The sequence below is a fragment of the Phyllobates terribilis genome, unplaced genomic scaffold, assembly GCF_046119375.1.
Source record: "Phyllobates terribilis strain yellow unplaced genomic scaffold, ASM4611937v1 Scaffold_7__3_contigs__length_470593459, whole genome shotgun sequence".
NCBI classification, from domain to species: domain Eukaryota; kingdom Metazoa; phylum Chordata; class Amphibia; order Anura; family Dendrobatidae; genus Phyllobates; species Phyllobates terribilis.
Genome location: NW_027362767.1, coordinates 66933167 through 66952855, shown reverse-complemented (window position 1 = coordinate 66952855; position 19689 = coordinate 66933167). Strand labels below are relative to the sequence as shown.

The following is a 19689-nucleotide window of genomic DNA, read 5'->3' as shown; positions in this document are numbered from 1 at the left end:
ATACAATATGCCTATACCCCCAAACTATGTGTACCTCTGTGTTACCATAAGTACCCAAGAGGTAACTTTTCTACTTAAGGTGACTCCCAGATGGCTTAAAGAGACTTAGAGGGCATGCAATGCTCCTTACAGCCTACCAGTCTACAAAAAGCTAAGCAGTCTCCTACTTTGCACTGATGAGAGGCAAGAACCCTGGAACAGATGTCTACAAGTGAAAATTATGGTTTGGCATTATATCATAAGAATATGAAGGGGTTTTTTTTCAGGAATTTTTGGAGCATAAACTCTTCAAAAACCACTAGGAATTAAAAAAAAATCACAATGTTTGATTGGAGAGGTTTTTTTTCCTTCAAAAACTTCTGAAAAAAATTCTACTGTAGACATACCCAGATTTTTTTAATGTTTAATCAGACTTTGATCTGAGTTTGAAGGGCGTGTGGTACGAGTGTCATCTGATTATCTCATATGTGGAGAAGTTGAAAAATATTTTTTCTACCTTCTCCATTTTGACAGTCTGTGAAAATTGGACTTCGATGTCATTCGAATGCGGTCCGAATTGTTCACTGACTCATTGACCAAAATTGGACATGTCTCTGCGATTTTCTGGGGATCTCTCGGTCTGCGAAAAATCACGGACATGTGAAAGACCCCAAAGACTAACCACTCGTGTGTGAAAATCGGACGTCTGAGAGGCCTAAGTCATGTGGCTAGCCTATTTGAGGTTTCGGTATTGACTTATAGGATTGCTACTTCCAATTGGTGACACTAAAGACCATCACCAGTTGAAAAGCACATTTTATCAGATGATGGCCAACATGTATTTTTATATTTCCAATAAATCGTGATTTTTTAAAAAGAGGATCCGGTTGCTGGATACATTTTTCTTTCTACACTTTCCTTTTTCGTCTTGCGGTATTAGTTGCCGTTTTTGGTGCCAAATTCATCAAAATGTTGGACGCGATTTTTGATTTTGGTGTACTGTCAATAATGAGCTTTCTTCCTGTCTTGAACTGTTTTTTATGACTTTTGCCACCAAAAGTTACACTTTGGCGCCAAAAGTTTGACGTACTCAAAAATACACCGGAATGGGGGGAACTGGCGTTGAGTTGTGTCGAGTTTTGCCACTTTTTTAGAAGTTGCAAATGATGAATCAGGCAGAAAGACCTGGCAGAAAGACCAGAAAAACAAAAAATAGATGAGCACATATGAAATGGGCTACAAATAAGTAATAGAGTAATGAATTGGGTGCAAACGGAAAAACTAGAGGCACAAAGGCAATGATGAATTGGGGCCAAAGTCTACGCTTTGGGGTAGTTTTCATCAGGTCTCCTGGAGGATAGTCCCAAATAGACTAGGAAATATAGAAAAAAAAAGTGGCGCCCATACAGGGCAGTTCCATTGTAGACATAGTCTAGCTAGCAGAACTCTAACCTGAACCGTAGGTCACTTCTACATGGCTTTTATCAGGTTACATCATACCCTTCATAGTTTTTAATGTCACTTTCAACAAAACAATAAAAAAAAAAATGTAAGAATTGACAAAAAGAACAACCACATTGCCATAGTGTACACAGACCGGTCCTGTCGACAAGTGCTGTGATCCTTAGTACATTTTATACTGTGAGATTTGAAGAGAAAAACATTCCCGCTGCATTCTCCACAAGACATTTTCCACAATTAACACAAACATTTCTCACTTGGATCATTGCATTCGATTGAACGTATATTTGGATCATACAAAAGTACAAGAGTGTAGGAAGTAATTGGCTTGGAACAAAAAGATAAATGTCGCCCACGGAGCGACTTCTTGTTGCTATCTAGTGTTCATGGAAACACAGGCGACAATTAGCATGTAAGAAGATAACAATGGTCAAGTTATTTTGGTTGGAAATAAACGCAATTTTGCTTTTAGGACTGTGCATTTATTTTGGTAACATTTCTATATGCACCACTATAGAAAATGGTAGATACAGTATTTTCTTTGTCTTCATAATTAAAATATGCAGGAGACATAATGAGAAGGATAGAAGGTGAAATGCATTAGTGCAGGGTCGGCACCACGCACAGTGCACAAGCTTATAAAAGGAGGAAAGGATGGGTGCTGCATGTATTTAGAAAAATAAATCAGCAATGGTTTCTATTTTTTTATATATCACAATCGGTATTAAAAATTAGAAATCTTGCCATTTTAGTTTCATAGGTCATTGGAGATTTTGTAGACTTTACTTCTTATTGTTTCTGGTCATTGTGAAGAGATGAGGAGGTGAGCTGTGACATCACCTATTGTGAATGGTGGATCCTTTATCTACTGTATATAGAGGTGTTATCAGTCATTGTACAGGAGGAGGAGGTGAGCTGTGACATCACCTATTGTGAATGGTGGATCCTGTGTTATCTACTGTATATAGAGGTGTTATCAGTCATTGTACAGGAGGAGGAGGTGAGCTGTGACATCACCTATTGTGAATGGTGGACCCTGTGTTATCTACTGTACATAGAAGTGTTATCAATCATTGTACAAAAAGGAGGAAGAGGTGAGCTGTGACATCACAGGCGTTATCAGTCATTGTACAAGGAGGAGGAGGTGGTGAGCTGTGACATTACCTATTGTGAATTGTGGATCTGTGTTATCTACTGTACATAGATGTGTTATCCGTTATTGTACAGGAGGAGGGGGTGAGCTGTGACATCACCTATTGTGAATGGTGGATCCTGTGTTATCTACTGTATATAGAGGTGTTATCAGTCATTGTACATGAGGAGAAGGTGAGCTGTGACATCACCTATTGTGAATGGTGGATCTGTGTTATCTACTGTATATAGATGTGTTATCAGTCATTGTACAGGAGGAGGAGGTGAGCTGTGACATCACCTATTGTGAATGGCGCATCCAGTGTTATATACTGTATATAGAGGTGTTATCAGTCATTGTACAGGAGGAGGTGAGCTGTAACATCACCTATTGTGAATTGTGGATCTGTGTTATCTACTGTATATAGAGGTGTTATCAGTCATTGTACAAGAAGGAGGAGGAGGTGAGCTGTGACATCACAGGCGTTATCAGTCATTGTACAAGGAGGAGGAGGTGGTGAGCTGTGACAGCATCTATTGTGAATTGTGGATCTGTGTTATCTACTGTATATAGATGTGTTATCCGTCATTGTACAGGAGGAGGGGGTGAGCTGTGACATCACCTATTGTGAATGCTAGATCCTGTGTTATATACTGTATATAGAGGTGTTATCAGTCATTGTACAGGAGGAGGAGGTGAGCTGTGACATGACCTATTGTGAATGGTGGATCCTTTATCTACCGTGTATTGAGGTGTTTTCAGTCCTTGTACATGAGGAGAAGGTGAGCTGTGACATCACCTATTGTGAATGGTGGATTCTGTGTTATCTACTGTATATAGAGGTGGTATCAGTCATTGTACAGGAGGAGGTGAGCTGTGACATCACCTATTGTGAAGTCCTTAGAGGGCTAAAAAAATATCTTGTAATTTTCACATTGGTCACTAGGCGTAATCCTAGATTCAGCAGCAACAGACCGACTCATACACTGTTTGCAAAAAAGTACAAATTGGGCATGCGCTAATCTGTTCAAAGTTCATTGTGTAGGAAGGAGAAGAAGGTGAGCTGTGACATCACTTATTGTGAATGCTGGATTCTGTGTTATCTACTGTATATAGAGTTATTATCAGTCATTGTACAGGAGCAGGAGGAGGTGAGCTGTGACATCACCTATTGTGAATGATGGATCCTGTATTATCTACTGTATATAGAGGTGTTATCAGTCATTTTACCAGAGGATGAGGAGGTGAGCTGTGATATCACCTATTGTGAATGGTGGATCATCTTATCTGTAGTATATAGAGGTATTATCAGTCATTGTACAGGAGGAGGGGAGAAGAAGTTGAGCCGTGAATGGTGGATCCGGTATTATCTACTGTATATAGATGTTTTATGTATATAGAGGTGTTATCAGTCATTGTACCAGAGGAGGAGGAGGTGAGCTGTGACATCACCTATTGTGAATGCTGGATCCTGTGTTATCTATTGCATATAGAGGTGTTATCAGTCATTGTACAGGAGGAGGAGGAGGAGGTGAGCTGTGACATCCCCTATTGTGAATGGTGGACCTTGTGTTATGTATATAGAGGAGTTATCAGTCATTGTACAGGAGGAGGAAGTGAGCTGTGACATCACCTATTGTGAATGGTAGATACTGTGTTATCTACTATATATAGAGGTGTTATCAGTCATGGTTCAGGAGGAGGAAGTGACCTGTGACATCACCTATTGTGAATGGTGGATCCTGTGTTATCTACTGTATATAGAGGTGTTATCAGTCACTGTACAGGAGGAGGAGGAAGTGAGCTGTGACATTACCTATTGTGAAGGGTGGATTTTGTGTTATCAGCTGTGCATAAATGAATTACCCATCATTGTAATCTTGCCTCTGCTGAAAGCTCTTCTTGAAAGGATAGGAAGTCTAAAAAAAAAATCCTCAGTGGCCAGTGTAAAAATTTGCAAGATTATTAATTTCTTTTTTTAATAAAGATCATAATATGAATATCAAAAACATTGGCAAATTATTTTTAAAAATTAATTTAACACAAAAACCCGAATTAAACAATAGGTCATTTTCTGATGATAGTTTCCTTTTAAATATATGTATTTTGGGTGATGAGCAGTTTTGTAATAGGGTTTCATTAACCCTCCGTCACATACAATAGGCCTGACAGGCACATCTCTTTTACTTTCATTTCTCCTTCCTCACCAGATTGTGAGGAAATCCCCTCCCTCCAGGTAGTCTCCTGTCTCTAGCAGCTCTGTGAAACCTCATACCACAGTTGGATTGCAGAGCTTCAGGAGGACAGATATAACTGCGCTAATCTCTCAGGCTCATTGTATGTGAACACGTCACACTCAATAAGGTTGGTATTTTATGTTTTTATTCATCACAATTGTTTATTTAGCTTGTTTTATGAATGTATAGCACAAAGTGTGAGGATATTTCATAGAAATAAGGCAGATTAAAAAAGAAAGTGTGCTGCTCAGGCATATACAGTAGTTCCCTAACACATATTCCTTCTCTTGCTTCAGATTATCTGCTGAAATGGAGAGGAAAATGTACAATTTATCAAAAAACCTTGATGTTGAGGAAGTAACAAACATGCTGTTAGATGATGCAGACCCCATACTGAATGAGGATTTAGGAGAGGAAAGTGAGATTGAGTCTCATGATGAGGTGGAAGTATGTGAAGTGGATTCTGAAACAGAGCAAGATGGTGACAGTGATGAGGATGAAGATGTAGAATCTTATTATATGGGAAAAGATAAAAAAAAACAATGGAACAAGAAGCCACTCCAGAAAAAACGTAGGGAACCTCAAAACATTATTACTCACCTTCCTGCAGTTATAGGAACTGGAAGTAATGCAAAAACTGCAGTTAAATGCTGGAATAGTTTATTCACAGATGACATTCTGGACTCTATTGTCATATATACCAACCAATATATAGACATTATAAAGGACAAGTTCATCTGCAACAGAACCATCAAGGCCACAGATGAAATAGAACTGCGTGCTTTTTTTGGATTATTATACCTTGCAGGAGCTTATAGGGCAAATAGACAAAGTTTGGAGGAACTTTGGAGTAAAGATGGGGATGGAGTTGAAAAATTTGGCCTTGTTATGTCCATAAACAGATTCAAGCTTCTAATTCGTTGCCTTCGGTTTGACGACAGAACTACCCGAACCGAACGTAAAACACATGACCGATTTGCTCCAATTCGTGATATATTCCAAAAATTTGTTGAAAACTGTAAAAAAAAGCTATTGCCCTGGGGAGAATCTCACTATTGACGAAATGCTCCCTGGTTTTCGTGGTAAATGTGCCTTTCGTCAATATATTCCATCAAAGCCTAACAAATATGGAATAAAAATGTATGCCCTTGTTGATGCCAGTAAGACCTACACTTACAACCTGGAAGTTTATGCAGGAAAACAACCAGAAGGTCCTTACTGTGTCAGCAACAAACCCAGTGATGTTGTAAAAAGACTGGCTGAGCCCTTATTTGGATCGGGTCGCAATATAACAGCTGACAATTGGTTTTCAAATTGTGATCTGATTATCTGAAAATGCAGAAGCTTTTGTGACACCCCAGGGGTCTGGTTGTCACAGTGATAGAGATATTACGTCTGAGAGCAGGTGGGAGGTCCTTTGGTCAGGGATCCTGTGCATGCCACACCTCCTGCCCAGCCTTGGGAGGGGAAGAACTTCCCCTGTATAAACCCGGGGCTGAGGCAGAGTTAGTGAGTCCAGGAAGAGTAGAGACAAGAGCAGCATAGGAAGCAGCAGAGTCACAAGGAGTCAGGGGCTGGCAGCTAAAGAGCTCGCCCTGACTAAGAAGATTCTTTACCGGACCCGGAGTCCGAGGCTGTGGGGACTAACTTCTACCCAGCAGCAGAATCCATCAGGCAGGGGATTTCAGGTCCCCTGGCCCAGAAGCCCGAAGGCCCGGTCACACGCGTGGGACCAGCACCGTCATCGTGGAGCGGAAGCCATTAGAAGGCCCCGAGTCACCGGCCATACGGGTGAGCACCACACGGTACACTCAGGGACGTGGGCTACTTACATCAGCTTCTAGCAAGGTAGCCAGAAGAGTACAGTCAGCTTGGGAGGCCTACAACTACGCCTGGCCAGGGGAGATCCCATCTGCTCAAGGACTGACCAGGCCCCGTTCGCTAGCAAGTACTCCGGGAGGGTCTATCGTTGTTACCAGTAAAGACCCTGAACGCTACCATACCGTCTCTGAGTGGTTCCTGCTACCCCCATCATCCACGTCGGCTGCCCTGAGGCCATACCCCTCCCGTTGGGGGTTATACTATCACGCTGCACCATCCTTCCACCGGCCTCAGCGGTCTGCCCTGCAGCAGCAGCCCCCTGGCTGCATTCAACGGGTGGCGTAGTCATCAACCATTTTCTACCGCTAACAGACTGCCGTCCAGTTTGACTCCCTGGGCACGGACCGGGTCACCGCCACGAGACTACAACCCTAAACAGATCCGGCTCCGGGTAAGCTCCCGCGTGCGCAACGCAGCGCGACACAGGCCCAGGGGCGCGTCAACTTTGGCGTAGTCGGCAGGATCACGTGCCCGCAACCACCGGGTACTGCGTGCCTGAAAAGCAAAGACTGTTCAAACTTACCAGTGGTGAAGATTCCCGCCATCGGTGAAGATTCCCGCCATCCGGCGCCATCTTCAGCCTTCTTCCCGCCATCGGTGAAGTTTCCCGCCATCCGGCGCCATCTTCAGCCTTCTTCCCGCCATCCGTGGAGTTTTCCCGCCATTGGACGCCATCTTGAGGACGCCGCGCGGGAAGAAGAGGGGCGTGGACTCCGAAAGCGCGCGAGAACTGAAGCCCCGCCTCACGTCCGGACGTTGCGTAAGGTCCTGGAAGGAGCCCAGCAGACGCCGACGTCACAGGAGCGCGACGGAAGGTCCTCAACCCTGACGATCCACTGCGGAGCCGCGGCCTACGGAACAGGATCATCGCAAGGTAGGCCACGGTCCACTAGGGGGGAGGAAGATGTCGGATACGGAGGAGAGCTCCACTGCCTCAACCCCCGCCAGCGCTACCGCTGTTGCAGTTATGCCCTTCACCATGCCCTATATCCCGGGAGCAGCTTGGCTACCCCAGTACTCAGGGGAGTCACATACCCTGCATGACTTTAGAGAAAAGCTGGATAGCCTCTTCCAGGTGTACCCCCTCACAGAAGAGCAAAAAGTGAGCATCCTGGTGGCCCAACTAACTGGGGCAGCCAAAAGGGAAGTAAAATCCTGGCCACCTGGGAGGAAGACTGTCGCAGGGATACTAACCCGGCTGAAGGACACCTTTGATACCCGCACCTCAGCCGAGATTAAACTTAGATTCTACGGGTGCAAGCAGCGAGCGCATGAGAGTATAAGGGACTATGCACTCAACCTACAAGAGGCCCTGAGGGCCATTAAGCAGACCGACCCTAATGGAGTGGGAAACGAGGACAGGCTGTTGACCGAACAATTTATAGAGGGTTTATATTGCAATGCCCACCGCACCCAGTTGCGGGCAATGGCCTTACAGGACCCTCATCTAGAATTTGCACAGTTCAAGGACAGAGCCATCCGGGTGCTCCGAGAACCGGCACCAGGTGGCGTTGTGACCCACAGACGCCCCACTACCACTTACTACCAGGAGGCGGCGCCCTTGTCAGCAGGGCCTGTGGGAGCTGATGCGCAGGCTTTGGACAATGACCCGGCTCCAGACCTACACCATCAGGTCCAAGAGCTAGCTAAAAGCGTTGCTGCGCTAACCCGAACTGTGCAGTCTTTACAGGTTTCCACTCCAGGGAAGATCCAGCTGGCATCCGGACCGGAGGACATCCCGTGGCGTCGACCAAGGAGGACCCCACCGGCCAGAGGAAGACCCAGTGACCGATACAGCAAGGACGGACGACCCATCTGCCGCCGCTGCAATCAACCCGGACATATGGAAAGGTACTGTTCTTTAAACGGGCACAACCTGGGGTAGAGGGCCAACCCCCAGGAAAAAGATCACCAGGCCCATCGAACTGGCGCGACAGATATGTGGGAGGACGTCCAGTCTTGCCTGTGGTACTGGATGGCATTCCCATGAGTGCCCTACTGGACACCGGGTCACAGGTCACCACCATCCCGTACGTGCTCTTCAAGCAGTACTGGAATGACTCGGATATTACCCGCTACCCTGACGACGACTTGAGTATCATCGCCAGCAATGGTCAGCCCGTGCCACAGATCGGATTTAAAGAGGTGACCATCAAAATTGGTAGAGTCGAACTGGCCGCACAGGGACTGATCATTGTAGATATTGACAAACATGAGAGTCACCCAAAAATAACTCTAGGAACTAATGTAATTGAAAATTGTCTTGCAGAGGTGATTTTCCTTTTACAGCAGGTTGCCAAGAATGCCAGCTCCGGCGAGCAGCGGGTGCTCCAGAAAGAGATCCGGGCACTGATGCAACGGCAACAAGTGGAACTCTCCGGCGGTGAGATTGGTAGCGTAAGAATGTGTGACCCTTTTCCTATTGCCATGCCCCCAAAAAGTGAAATGATGATTTGGTGCCGGGCAGCTATTGGTCTGAGAGGTAGAGATTACCAGGCAATGGTAGAACCAGTTTACTCAGACAGTAGGCCCACCATTTTGACAGCACGGGGGGTGGTCAATGTACGCCATGGGAGGGTGCCCGTTCGCATAATAAATATCGGGGAGAGGGAAGTGTACCTGCCCCGGTATGCCACGCTAGCCAAATTATATACCACTAATCAAAATTCTATACAATCTGTGGAACCCTTGCCTCCATCTCACCCGGAGGAAGGTAACGGCTCTAAGAAAGACATGGAGGACTGGTGTCAGCAACTACATCTGGGTACTGACTCCACTCCCTCACACCAGAAACAAGGAGTCTATCGGGTGGTTCAAGAGTATGAGAGAGTGTTTAGTAAACACCCGTTAGACTTCGGGCGAGTCAAGGGGGTAGAACACCGCATCCCCACGGGAGATCATCCTCCCATAAAAGAGAGGTATCGACCCGTACCCCCTGCACATTACCAACACGCCAAGGGGATGCTTAGAGACATGAAGGAGGCTGGGGTAATCCGGGATAGCTGTAGCCCCTGGGCAGCCCCACTAGTTTTAGTCAAAAAGAAAGACAACACCATGAGGATGTGTGTAGATTACCGGAAAATCAACCGTATCACACACAAGGATGCGTACCCCTTACCAAGGATAGAGGAGTCATTGGCTGCTTTAAGATCTGCTAACTTCTTCTCTACCTTGGATCTCACTAGCGGGTACTGGCAGGTTCCTGTAGCAGAGGCGGACCGGGAGAAGACCGCATTCACCACCCCGATGGGACTTAGCGAGTTCACCTGCATGCCGTTCGGACTCTGCAACGCCCCAGGAACCTTCCAACGATTAATGGAGTGCTGTCTGGGCCACAGAAACTTCGAGACGGTCCTGTTGTACCTGGACGATGTCATCGTATACTCCAAAACTTATGAGGACCACCTGAAACACCTGGCGGAGGTGTTCGAAGCTCTGGCGAGTTACGGCCTAAAGGTGAAACCCTCCAAGTGTCACCTCCTGAAACCAAAGGTGCAATACCTGGGACACGTGGTGAGCGCTGACGGAGTGGCTCCCGACCCCGATAAGATCACCGCAATTAAGGGATGGCCAAGCCCCTCCAGCGTAAAAGAAGTGCGGCAGTTCCTAGGGTTGGTAGGCTACTACCGAAGGTTTATTCCCGGTTTCACCAAAAAGGCAGCACCTATGCAGGACCTCCTGATAGGCCAGTCCCGGAAGGCCAAGAACCAGAAGCCGCCCTTCAAATGGGAAAAGCTAGAAGAAGAGTCCTTCCGCCAGCTGAAGATGGCCCTCACGGGGGATGAAATCTTGGCGTACCCGGACTATAGCCAGCCCTTCATCCTCTACACCGACGCCAGTAACATCGGGCTAGGAGCCGTACTGTCCCAGATTCAGCAGGGGAGAGAACGAGTAATCTCCTATGCCAGCCGAAAACTGCGACCCACCGAAAGGAACCCCGAAAATTACAGCTCATTTAAGCTAGAGTTCCTGGCCGTGGTATGGGCAGTCACCGAGCGCTTTAGGCATTACCTCGCTTCTTCCCGGTTCACCGTATACACGGATAACAACCCGCTGACACACCTGGACACGGCAAGACTCGGTGCCCTGGAGCAGAGGTGGATGGCCCGTCTGTCCAACTACGAGTTCACAATTAAATACCGGGCAGGGCGCTCCAATACCAACGCGGACGCCCTGTCCAGGATGCCCAACCTGCCGGACGGAGGAGAAGATCCGGAGGGACTGGAAGAAGTTGAACTCCCTGCGTTCCACCGTCATGGGACTATCCAGTATTCCCACCGGGTAAGGAGTAAGCAGGCTGCTACGTTGAACCCCTTACCTCACTACAACTGGGCGAAAACGCAAGACAGCGACCCTGCCGTCCGACTGGTGAAGGAGATGCTGACTCGCCCGGAGGCTAGCCTGGAATCAGACGCTCCAGAGGAAGCCAAACAACTATGGGCAGAGAAGAGTCGACTGTTCCTTTACAAGGGGAAGTTGTGCCGCAGAATGGTTAACTCCAGGACGCATGAACTACTCTGGCAAGTAGTGGTGCCACGAAGAGACGCAGCCATGGTGATGGAGGCATACCACGACGGAGCTGGACACTTCGGGTGGAAAAAGCTGGAGTTCCTGCTGCGCGAGCGGTTCCACTGGGTAGGCATGAGGGGAACCATCGAGAAGTGGTGCAGAGACTGTGGCCCGTGCAATCTGAGAAGGAAGGACCGGGCCAGCCAGAAGACTCCCCTGCAGTCCATCGTCACCCGGCAACCGTTGGAACTGGTAGCCTTGGATCATGTAAAACTGACCCCCAGCAGAAGTGGCTACGTCTACGCGTTAACCATCGTGGATCATTACTCCCGGTTTCTGGTTGTCGTCCCCGTCAAGGACTTAACGGCTCGAACAGCAGCTAGAGCCTTCCAGCAGCACTTTTGCCGTCCACACGGGTACCCGGACCAAGTGCTGACGGACCAGGGACCTGCCTTTGAAGCGGAGGTCTTCCAGGAATTCTGCAATCTGTATGGCTGCCGGAAGATAAGGACGACACCCTACCATCCGCAAACTAATGGACTTTGTGAGAAAATGAACCAGGTGGTAATGGATCTTCTAAAAACGTTGCCCCTGGAAGAACGCAGTCTGTGGCCTGAGAAGTTGCCCGATCTGGTGGACCTATACAACCACATCCCGGTAGGTTCCACCAACTGTACCCCGGCTTACCTAATGAGGGCAAGACCTGGTAAGTTACCTGTTGACCTGGAAATGGGAGTCCTGACGCCCGAGGACACTTCACCAGAAACAGACTGGGACACAGAGAGGCAGCAGCAGTACCGGAAAGTACAGGAGAGCGTGGAGCGAAGTCTCTGTCAGGCTAGGGAAAGACAAGAGAAGACTTACAACCAGTATGCTCCCGCTGTTCCCCTGGTACCCGGAGAGCAGGTCTTGAAGAGGAAGAGACGGCTCCACAAGTTGGACGACCAGTGGGAGAAGGACCCGTACACCGTACTGCCCTCAAGCCACGAGAACCCGAAGGTCTGTACCATCAGTAAAGACGGAGGGGAAACCACAGCCATTGTATCCCGGGACCACCTGAAGAAGTGCCCCGAACAACTGAGGAACCCTGAGGAGGAACAGGAAGACCATCGACCCGTGGAAGAAAGGGAAGATATGGTTAGTACCGTGCTCGGGGACTTCCCTCGGTCTTGGACTCAAGTCAATGGTGCAGTTGTGGTACCCGTACTCACCTTCCTCCAACCATCATCCCAAGAACCTACGGAGCAACGGGTAGAGCTGGAAGAGCAGCCGGTCCAGGAGGCAGAAGACTCCACCCAAGCGGAACAGGAGAATCCACCCTCTGCTTATAGTGAGCCTGCCGTACCCCTAGTGAGACAAAGAGCCGGTAGACAGCTGCCCAGTTTACCCTTGACAGCTCCTACACCCTGTAGTTCAGGGCCAGACAGTCAGCTCCGTAGGTCCACTAGGGCCACTAGAGGCCAGTTACCCGCACGTTGGAGGATCTAAATGTTTAAGTTGTTTTACAATGTTTACCTGTTTATTGTTGCTTGTGTGTAATTTTGTGTTTCTAGTTGTTTATAGGAGTCTTCGGTGGATTTACCGGGAATCCTTTGTATATAGTTGGAGCGTAACCCAGGATGGACTAGAGACTGTTAAGGACTCGGGGTAGGACAGACCCCTACCTGGTTACGTCTCCCTGTGTTGGTGAAATGGACACCTTTGCTTTTCTTCAAAGACTGCACCCGGTTGCGGACATCCGTGACCATCTTATTGTGTTTCCTTATTGTATTTTATTGTTCTTTGATATACCTTGTTATATTTTTCTAAAAAGTGTTTAGTCCCGGAGTACTAAATTTCACTAGGGGGGAGTGTGACACCCCAGGGGTCTGGTTGTCACAGTGATAGAGATATTACGTCTGAGAGCAGGTGGGAGGTCCTTTGGTCAGGGATCCTGTGCATGCCACACCTCCTGCCCAGCCTTGGGAGGGGAAGAACTTCCCCTGTATAAACCCGGGGCTGAGGCAGAGTTAGTGAGTCCAGGAAGAGTAGAGACAAGAGCAGCATAGGAAGCAGCAGAGTCACAAGGAGTCAGGGGCTGGCAGCTAAAGAGCTCGCCCTGACTAAGAAGATTCTTTACCGGACCCGGAGTCCGAGGCTGTGGGGACTAACTTCTACCCAGCAGCAGAATCCGTCAGGCAGGGGATTTCAGGTCCCCTGGCCCAGAAGCCCGAAGGCCCGGTCACACGCGTGGGACCAGCACCGTCATCGTGGAGCGGAAGCCATTAGAAGGCCCCGAGTCACCGGCCATACGGGTGAGCACCACACGGTACACTCAGGGACGTGGGCTACTTACATCAGCTTCTAGCAAGGTAGCCAGAAGAGTACAGTCAGCTTGGGAGGCCTACAACTACGCCTGGCCAGGGGAGATCCCATCTGCTCAAGGACTGACCAGGCCCCGTTCGCTAGCAAGTACTCCGGGAGGGTCTATCGTTGTTACCAGTAAAGACCCTGAACGCTACCATACCGTCTCTGAGTGGTTCCTGCTACCCCCATCATCCACGTCGGCTGCCCTGAGGCCATACCCCTCCCGTTGGGGGTTATACTATCACGCTGCACCATCCTTCCACCGGCCTCAGCGGTCTGCCCTGCAGCAGCAGCCCCCTGGCTGCATTCAACGGGTGGCGTAGTCATCAACCATTTTCTACCGCTAACAGACTGCCGTCCAGTTTGACTCCCTGGGCACGGACCGGGTCACCGCCACGAGACTACAACCCTAAACAGATCCGGCTCCGGGTAAGCTCCCGCGTGCGCAACGCAGCGCGACACAGGCCCAGGGGCGCGTCACTTTCATATGTCGGAACTGTAAGAAAAAATAAAAAAGAATTGCCTACACAGTTTGTAAGTGTGAAAGGGAGACAACAGTACAGCAGTATGTTTGCATTCCATAATGGAAAGGTTTTGGTTTCCTATGTACCACAAGCAAAAAAAATTGTACTTCTTCTATCAACACTTCATGATGATGATGCCATCGATCCTGGGACTGAGGCACAAAAAAACTCGGAGATAATTACATTTTATAATGCAACCAAAGGGGGTGTAGATACAGCTGATCAGATGTGCTCAACTTTCAACGTCAGCAGAAACACCAAACACTGGCCAATGGTCATATTTTTTGCTATGTTGAATTTGGGTGGTGTAAATTCACAAGTCATTTACCTTGAAAACAAGCTTGAACCACTCCGTAGACGATTCTATCTGAAAAAATTGGCCCATGAACTAGTGCTTGGAGAGCTACGCAGGAGAAGTATGAAAACAATCGGTATCCCCTCTCGCCTTCAAGTTCAGCTCAAAAGATTCCGCCCAGAAGATGATAGTGAAAATGCACCACCTGCACCACCTCCCAAAAGAAGGAGATGCACCACCTGCACCACCTCCCAAAAGAAGGCGATGCACCACCTGCACCACGGAAAGCGGAATCAGAAGGCTTTCTAATTATGAATGTCACAAATGTCATAATGCAATCTGCCTGACACATGCAAAAATGATGTGTAATTCTTGCTCTTTGCTCTGCAAGTGTAATTTTCTGGGGAAACTTCAGGATCTAATTCTGATTGAATATGTGTTTAATAGTACTTAAGGTACCTTAAAATTAAGTTTGTTTCCATAAATTTTCTTTGTAGAGTTTTTGGACAGAGTCGAACTGGGGACTATTTGGCGGGAGTTTTGAAATGTTTGTATTTCAGAGTTATTAGTTTTATGTTAAGTAAATGAGGTTTTTTTGCACCTGATTATGTGTAGTCTCTTTTATTACATCCCTATGAAGGTCACTGATCACTTTTAGAGCACTGAAATTGCAAACATTAGATATTATAGGTATTTTTCTAGCCTGCGCCTGACAGTCACATTGTATGTGAACTCGTTAGAACCGATATTGTATGTGACGGAGGGTTAAAATGTTTAAAAAGGAGCTGTGAGCAGGTGAAAAGTGTCCAGTTTTAGCTCTTATTTTATCCTCGCTGCTTCACTTAGTATTCTACGATTTTCTTTTTTAAAAATCCGCCATATGTTTCCAGAGATATGGACCTTTTTATTTTGTGCTAATTTTTATGGCCTTCACCAAGGGGGTGTGACTTCCAAGATAATTATGCAGAGCAGCCTAAAGACACGCCCCAAAGGACCCTGTAAGAAACACCTTGTTGAAAAAAAAACATAAATATATGCAATAAATAGAAATATCTCTGGAACTGTATGATGGATCTTAGTAAAGAAAAAGTAAGAAAAAAATACTCGCGAGAACAGCGGGAATAAAAGAAGAGCAAAAATTGCTCACAGCATGTCCTCCTTAAACTATTTCCAACATTTGCAAACACAATTATTAAATCACTGAAGAATACTTCCCAGCAATTACTGCCTTTTCATATTAAGGAGTAATAAGTAATAATAAATGCAGTAATAATAATAATAATAATAATAATAATAATAATAATAAAAATAAAAAAAATCTGATTTGTTTTTGGGATATTATTTTATTTATTTAAGGTCTATGTTACCAAGTCCTTGTTTAGTGTGTCTAAATTCTTCTCTGACCAGCAGTCTAATAAGGGAGGTGTTAGGGTCGATAACTTAAAGCACACGCTTACTTCCCTTCAAGGAGCTGTCCATCTTGTAGTATAGAGTGAGGAAGCTTAAAGGGGTTGTCCAGAGATGTGTTTTTTTCCGTAAATACATGCAACTTTGGCTATAAATCATTTCTGCATTCATTAAAAATTTTGCCTTTTGTAACCCGTGTGGCATCTATTGCTGTCTGCAGAATGGGTTAACCAAGAATCTGCTGGTCAGCCCGCCATGATGGTCTGAAGGGGAGTTTATAACTCTCATATCTGTCTTAAAGGAGGTCAATTTAAGCTAAAGCATCCAGTGAAAAGTCCTCTTTAAAGATAAAATCTTCCCCTTAAAGCAGCAGTAAATCAAATACTGTCTCCCCCTGAAAAAAATCATGAATGGTAATTGCCGTTGTTGCCATGGTCAACTATATCCGCTGTATCAAAATTGTGGCAGGGACAGTCTGAAAGGGGGTGGTCTCATCTTCTTAAAGGGAATCTGTCAGCAGGTTTTTACTACCTCATCTGAGAGCAGCATGATGTAGGTAAAGAGACCCTGAATCCAACAATGTATCACTTAATTTATTGGGTGCAGCCGTTCTGACACAATCAGAGTTCTTAGATTTAGAATGAAGCAGGGGTGACCCTGCCCACACCACATCCAACCACGCCCACACCAGGCTCTGTATATACATTGTCTATTGACAGTGACCTGCTTATCATAGGAGGGGGCGGAGTCGGACTAGCATGCAGGCACTGCTGTAGTCCAGGCAATGATAATCACCAGACTTTCACTGTAAGTAAACAACAGCACACAGCCTGACATATGACACATCCTTGAAATCCGTGTTTTCACCCCTACCTCAAGCTGTCCCCGGATTACATAGCAAAAACCTTCTAACGGATTCCCTTTAAAAGTGTGAATTGCAAAGTGCTTGTGAAAACGAGCAACTTTACAATTTACCTCTTATTAAGGATCCTCTCTCCCCCTACATTCATGATTTTTAAGCCTTTTTGAACACTGGTAGGGAAAACGAAATTTAGTAATTTTTTCTTATTCGGATATTATCGGTGAATTACTTTTGTTTAAAAAAGGCCACAAATGCTACAAAATAAAAGGTTTTACATGAATATTTAATTTAAAAAAATACCCTTTTCTAATGAATGTGTCCCTTTTAAGATTTTAAAAATTGCATAGCTGGGAAAACATGTTAATAAGTAATAATGTATAAATCGCAGATATTAATACAGCGGTTATGCTCTCCGGATCTATTGTTCTGCTATCCGGACAATAAGGCTTTTTCGATTTCCCCGGATACCAATAAAAGCCTTTATCTCAGCCAGTGTCGCGCTGAAGTGGGTCATCAAGTGACAGCTTGGAGATGTGTGTACCTGATAGCTCTGGCCCACAGCGCCGATGCCAAGTGATCACTTTGTGACTATATCATCCTATACTCCAGAGCGTTATCATAGTAAATTGCTTCCAATTAATGTGTTTATCCCCAGGAGGGACCCTGAAACGGCTGACCAGCACTGAACGGCTATATCATCCCCGAGTTTATTCTCCCACTATCGGCACTAAAGTAATAACAATTTCTGGGAACGAAGCAAAAAATATAAACTGATGATGACAAAGCATTATCTGATATTCTATTCCCCAGATGGAACTGGTGTTTTTACTGTTTTAGGACATTTCTATGTCGTCTTTGTCAGGGCCGGCGTCAACACTTGGCGCACCTGGGCAAAAGGGGGGGCCCACTCGCCGTTGAGGACACCGGCACTTGATGTGTGCGGCCTGTGAATTGGTGGGGCCTGGTGCCAGTGACAGCACCTTTCCCCCACCCCCTGCATCATACTTTCAACTGTTGTGGCATCCCGGATGCCGAAACAGTTAAAAACAATGATGGGAGAGGGAGCGTCATCTGCCATATTCATGACAATATGGCACATGTGGCAAAGTAAAACTTATGCCAGTGACTGTATATGGTGAGTTGGTCTGGTGTGCGTCATAGAAAAGCCTACATATTGCCTGTATGGCATTGTTATTAGCCCACTATATATCCGTATATAGTGGTCAGTGTTAGAGATGAGACAATCTATTCGCTGGACTCCAGTCCAGCATCCAGGCCAGTGGTGCTGCAAATCTTACCTTCCCCCGCGGCAATTTGATTTGTCGCGACATCATCAGTCCGTAACATCACTCAGATGTCGTTGCACCCTGACAAATCAAAATCTGATCCCAAAAATAAGAGAGTCGCCGGCCTCCCATCTAGCTACCAGGTTCCACTGACTTTGCCGCTGTATCAGGGTCCCGTGAATCGATCCGCTCATCTCTAGTCACTATGTAGAAGTATTGTTTGATTACCTATGGAGGCACTATTTGGTCACTCTATAGGGCCCTTCATACACATTATACTAAAATTGGCTGAACCCCCCGATATTAAAGGTTTCACCTGACAGTCCAATGTGTATGGGTTTCCCCAACAGATGACTGTGGGAGTTAAGGGTAAGGCACCTCCAATTTCGGGCAACCAATACTTTTTTTTCTGTAAAGATAAGCCACCGCCAGGCAGCGGCTTTCTCTCACAGCCGAGCTAGTGTTCCTCTGTATGGGAGAAATGGACAAGATAGCTGCTGGCCAACCAGTTGGATGGACCATCGTTTGGTCAACACCTATCAAAAGTGTATGGGGGATACTATGATTGTGCTATGTTAACTACACACAGGTCACGGGTTGCTTGGACATGACTCTTTAAAGCATTACACTAAAGTCATCCTTACCTGCCAATATTGGTAAAATTGGCCGACCGTTTACTGTGTATGAGGGCATCTCGACTCTAAGGGCTCGCGCATACGACCGGTTTTCTCATATGAGTGCTATCCGTGAATATTCTATGGGGCTGTGCACATGTCCGAATTTTTCTTGGACCAAGTGGTCTGAGGAAAAAAAATAGATGATACGTCCGATTTTGATCCAAGTGCTGCATCGAGATCTGGAATGCAAGTCTATGGGTGCGTGGAAAAAATTGGTCCACATTTGGATACCATCGATTTTCATGGACTGAGATAACGGAGAAGGTGGAGAAACTTTTTTCTCTCTCCACCTCTGAGAAAAACTGATCCCACTCTGATCAAACTCTGATCTGAAAAATTGCTTTGTTTTTTTTTCGATGGAGAGTAAATGGTGGTGTGCACCTACTCTAAGTGTCGGACAGTTTTACCGCCCAAGCCTTTTGCTGTTCAGGAGAAGAGCTGCTATCATAGCCATCTGACAGAAGCTTTCTTCCATTCTCCCCCTTGAATACACCTTGAACATTCAGCTGAGAGAAACATTCATGTGTATGGTGTTGTTGGCTATTGATAACTGTCGGCCAAACGATCGTTCACGTGCCAGTTATGTCATGTGTACAATCTAACTTCATCATACATTTGTACGAACCCTTTAACACCACACACTCACCTCATCCACATTTTCAAAGGCATTGATGATATCGTATGGTAAGCAAGACAACAAGTCAATGACAAACCATGTCTTCAAGTAGTTCATTCTTATAAGTTTTGGATCTGAAATAACTTCTCCTCCAGGCCCAACGAAAGTTGTGTGAAAGTTCAAAACTATGTCAACCAGGAAAATAACGTCCACCACACTGTCCAGCACCAGCCAGGCAATGTTGTTCTGTTTCGTCTTGAAGGAGACATTGTAAGGAACCATGATTGCAGTGTAGAAGGTTAATATAAGGATCACCCAATCCCAGGTAGTCTTGAAAGCACAATAGTGCAAGATAATATGGGGTGGAGTTTTTGGTGCTTCTTGTTTGTATTGAGGAAGGATGTCTGATCCCAACTGTAGAACCTGAAAAGTGATAAAAAGTTGAAGAACTAGTTATACAAGTCTACGTAGACATTT

General features: G+C 46.2%; 1 protein-coding gene across 5 annotated transcripts in view; it reads right to left on the bottom strand.

The window, feature by feature from the left end:
* Nucleotides 1-19689, bottom strand: part of KCNH5 (potassium voltage-gated channel subfamily H member 5) — a 469113-nt gene that overhangs the window by 307556 nt on the left and 141868 nt on the right. For all 5 annotated transcript variants that reach the window (XM_073638703.1, XM_073638702.1, XM_073638704.1 and 2 more), the window contains one exon: nucleotides 19243-19635. In XM_073638703.1, the coding sequence (XP_073494804.1) occupies nucleotides 19243-19635 (393 nt within the window). The remainder of the gene's footprint in view (nucleotides 1-19242; nucleotides 19636-19689) is intronic.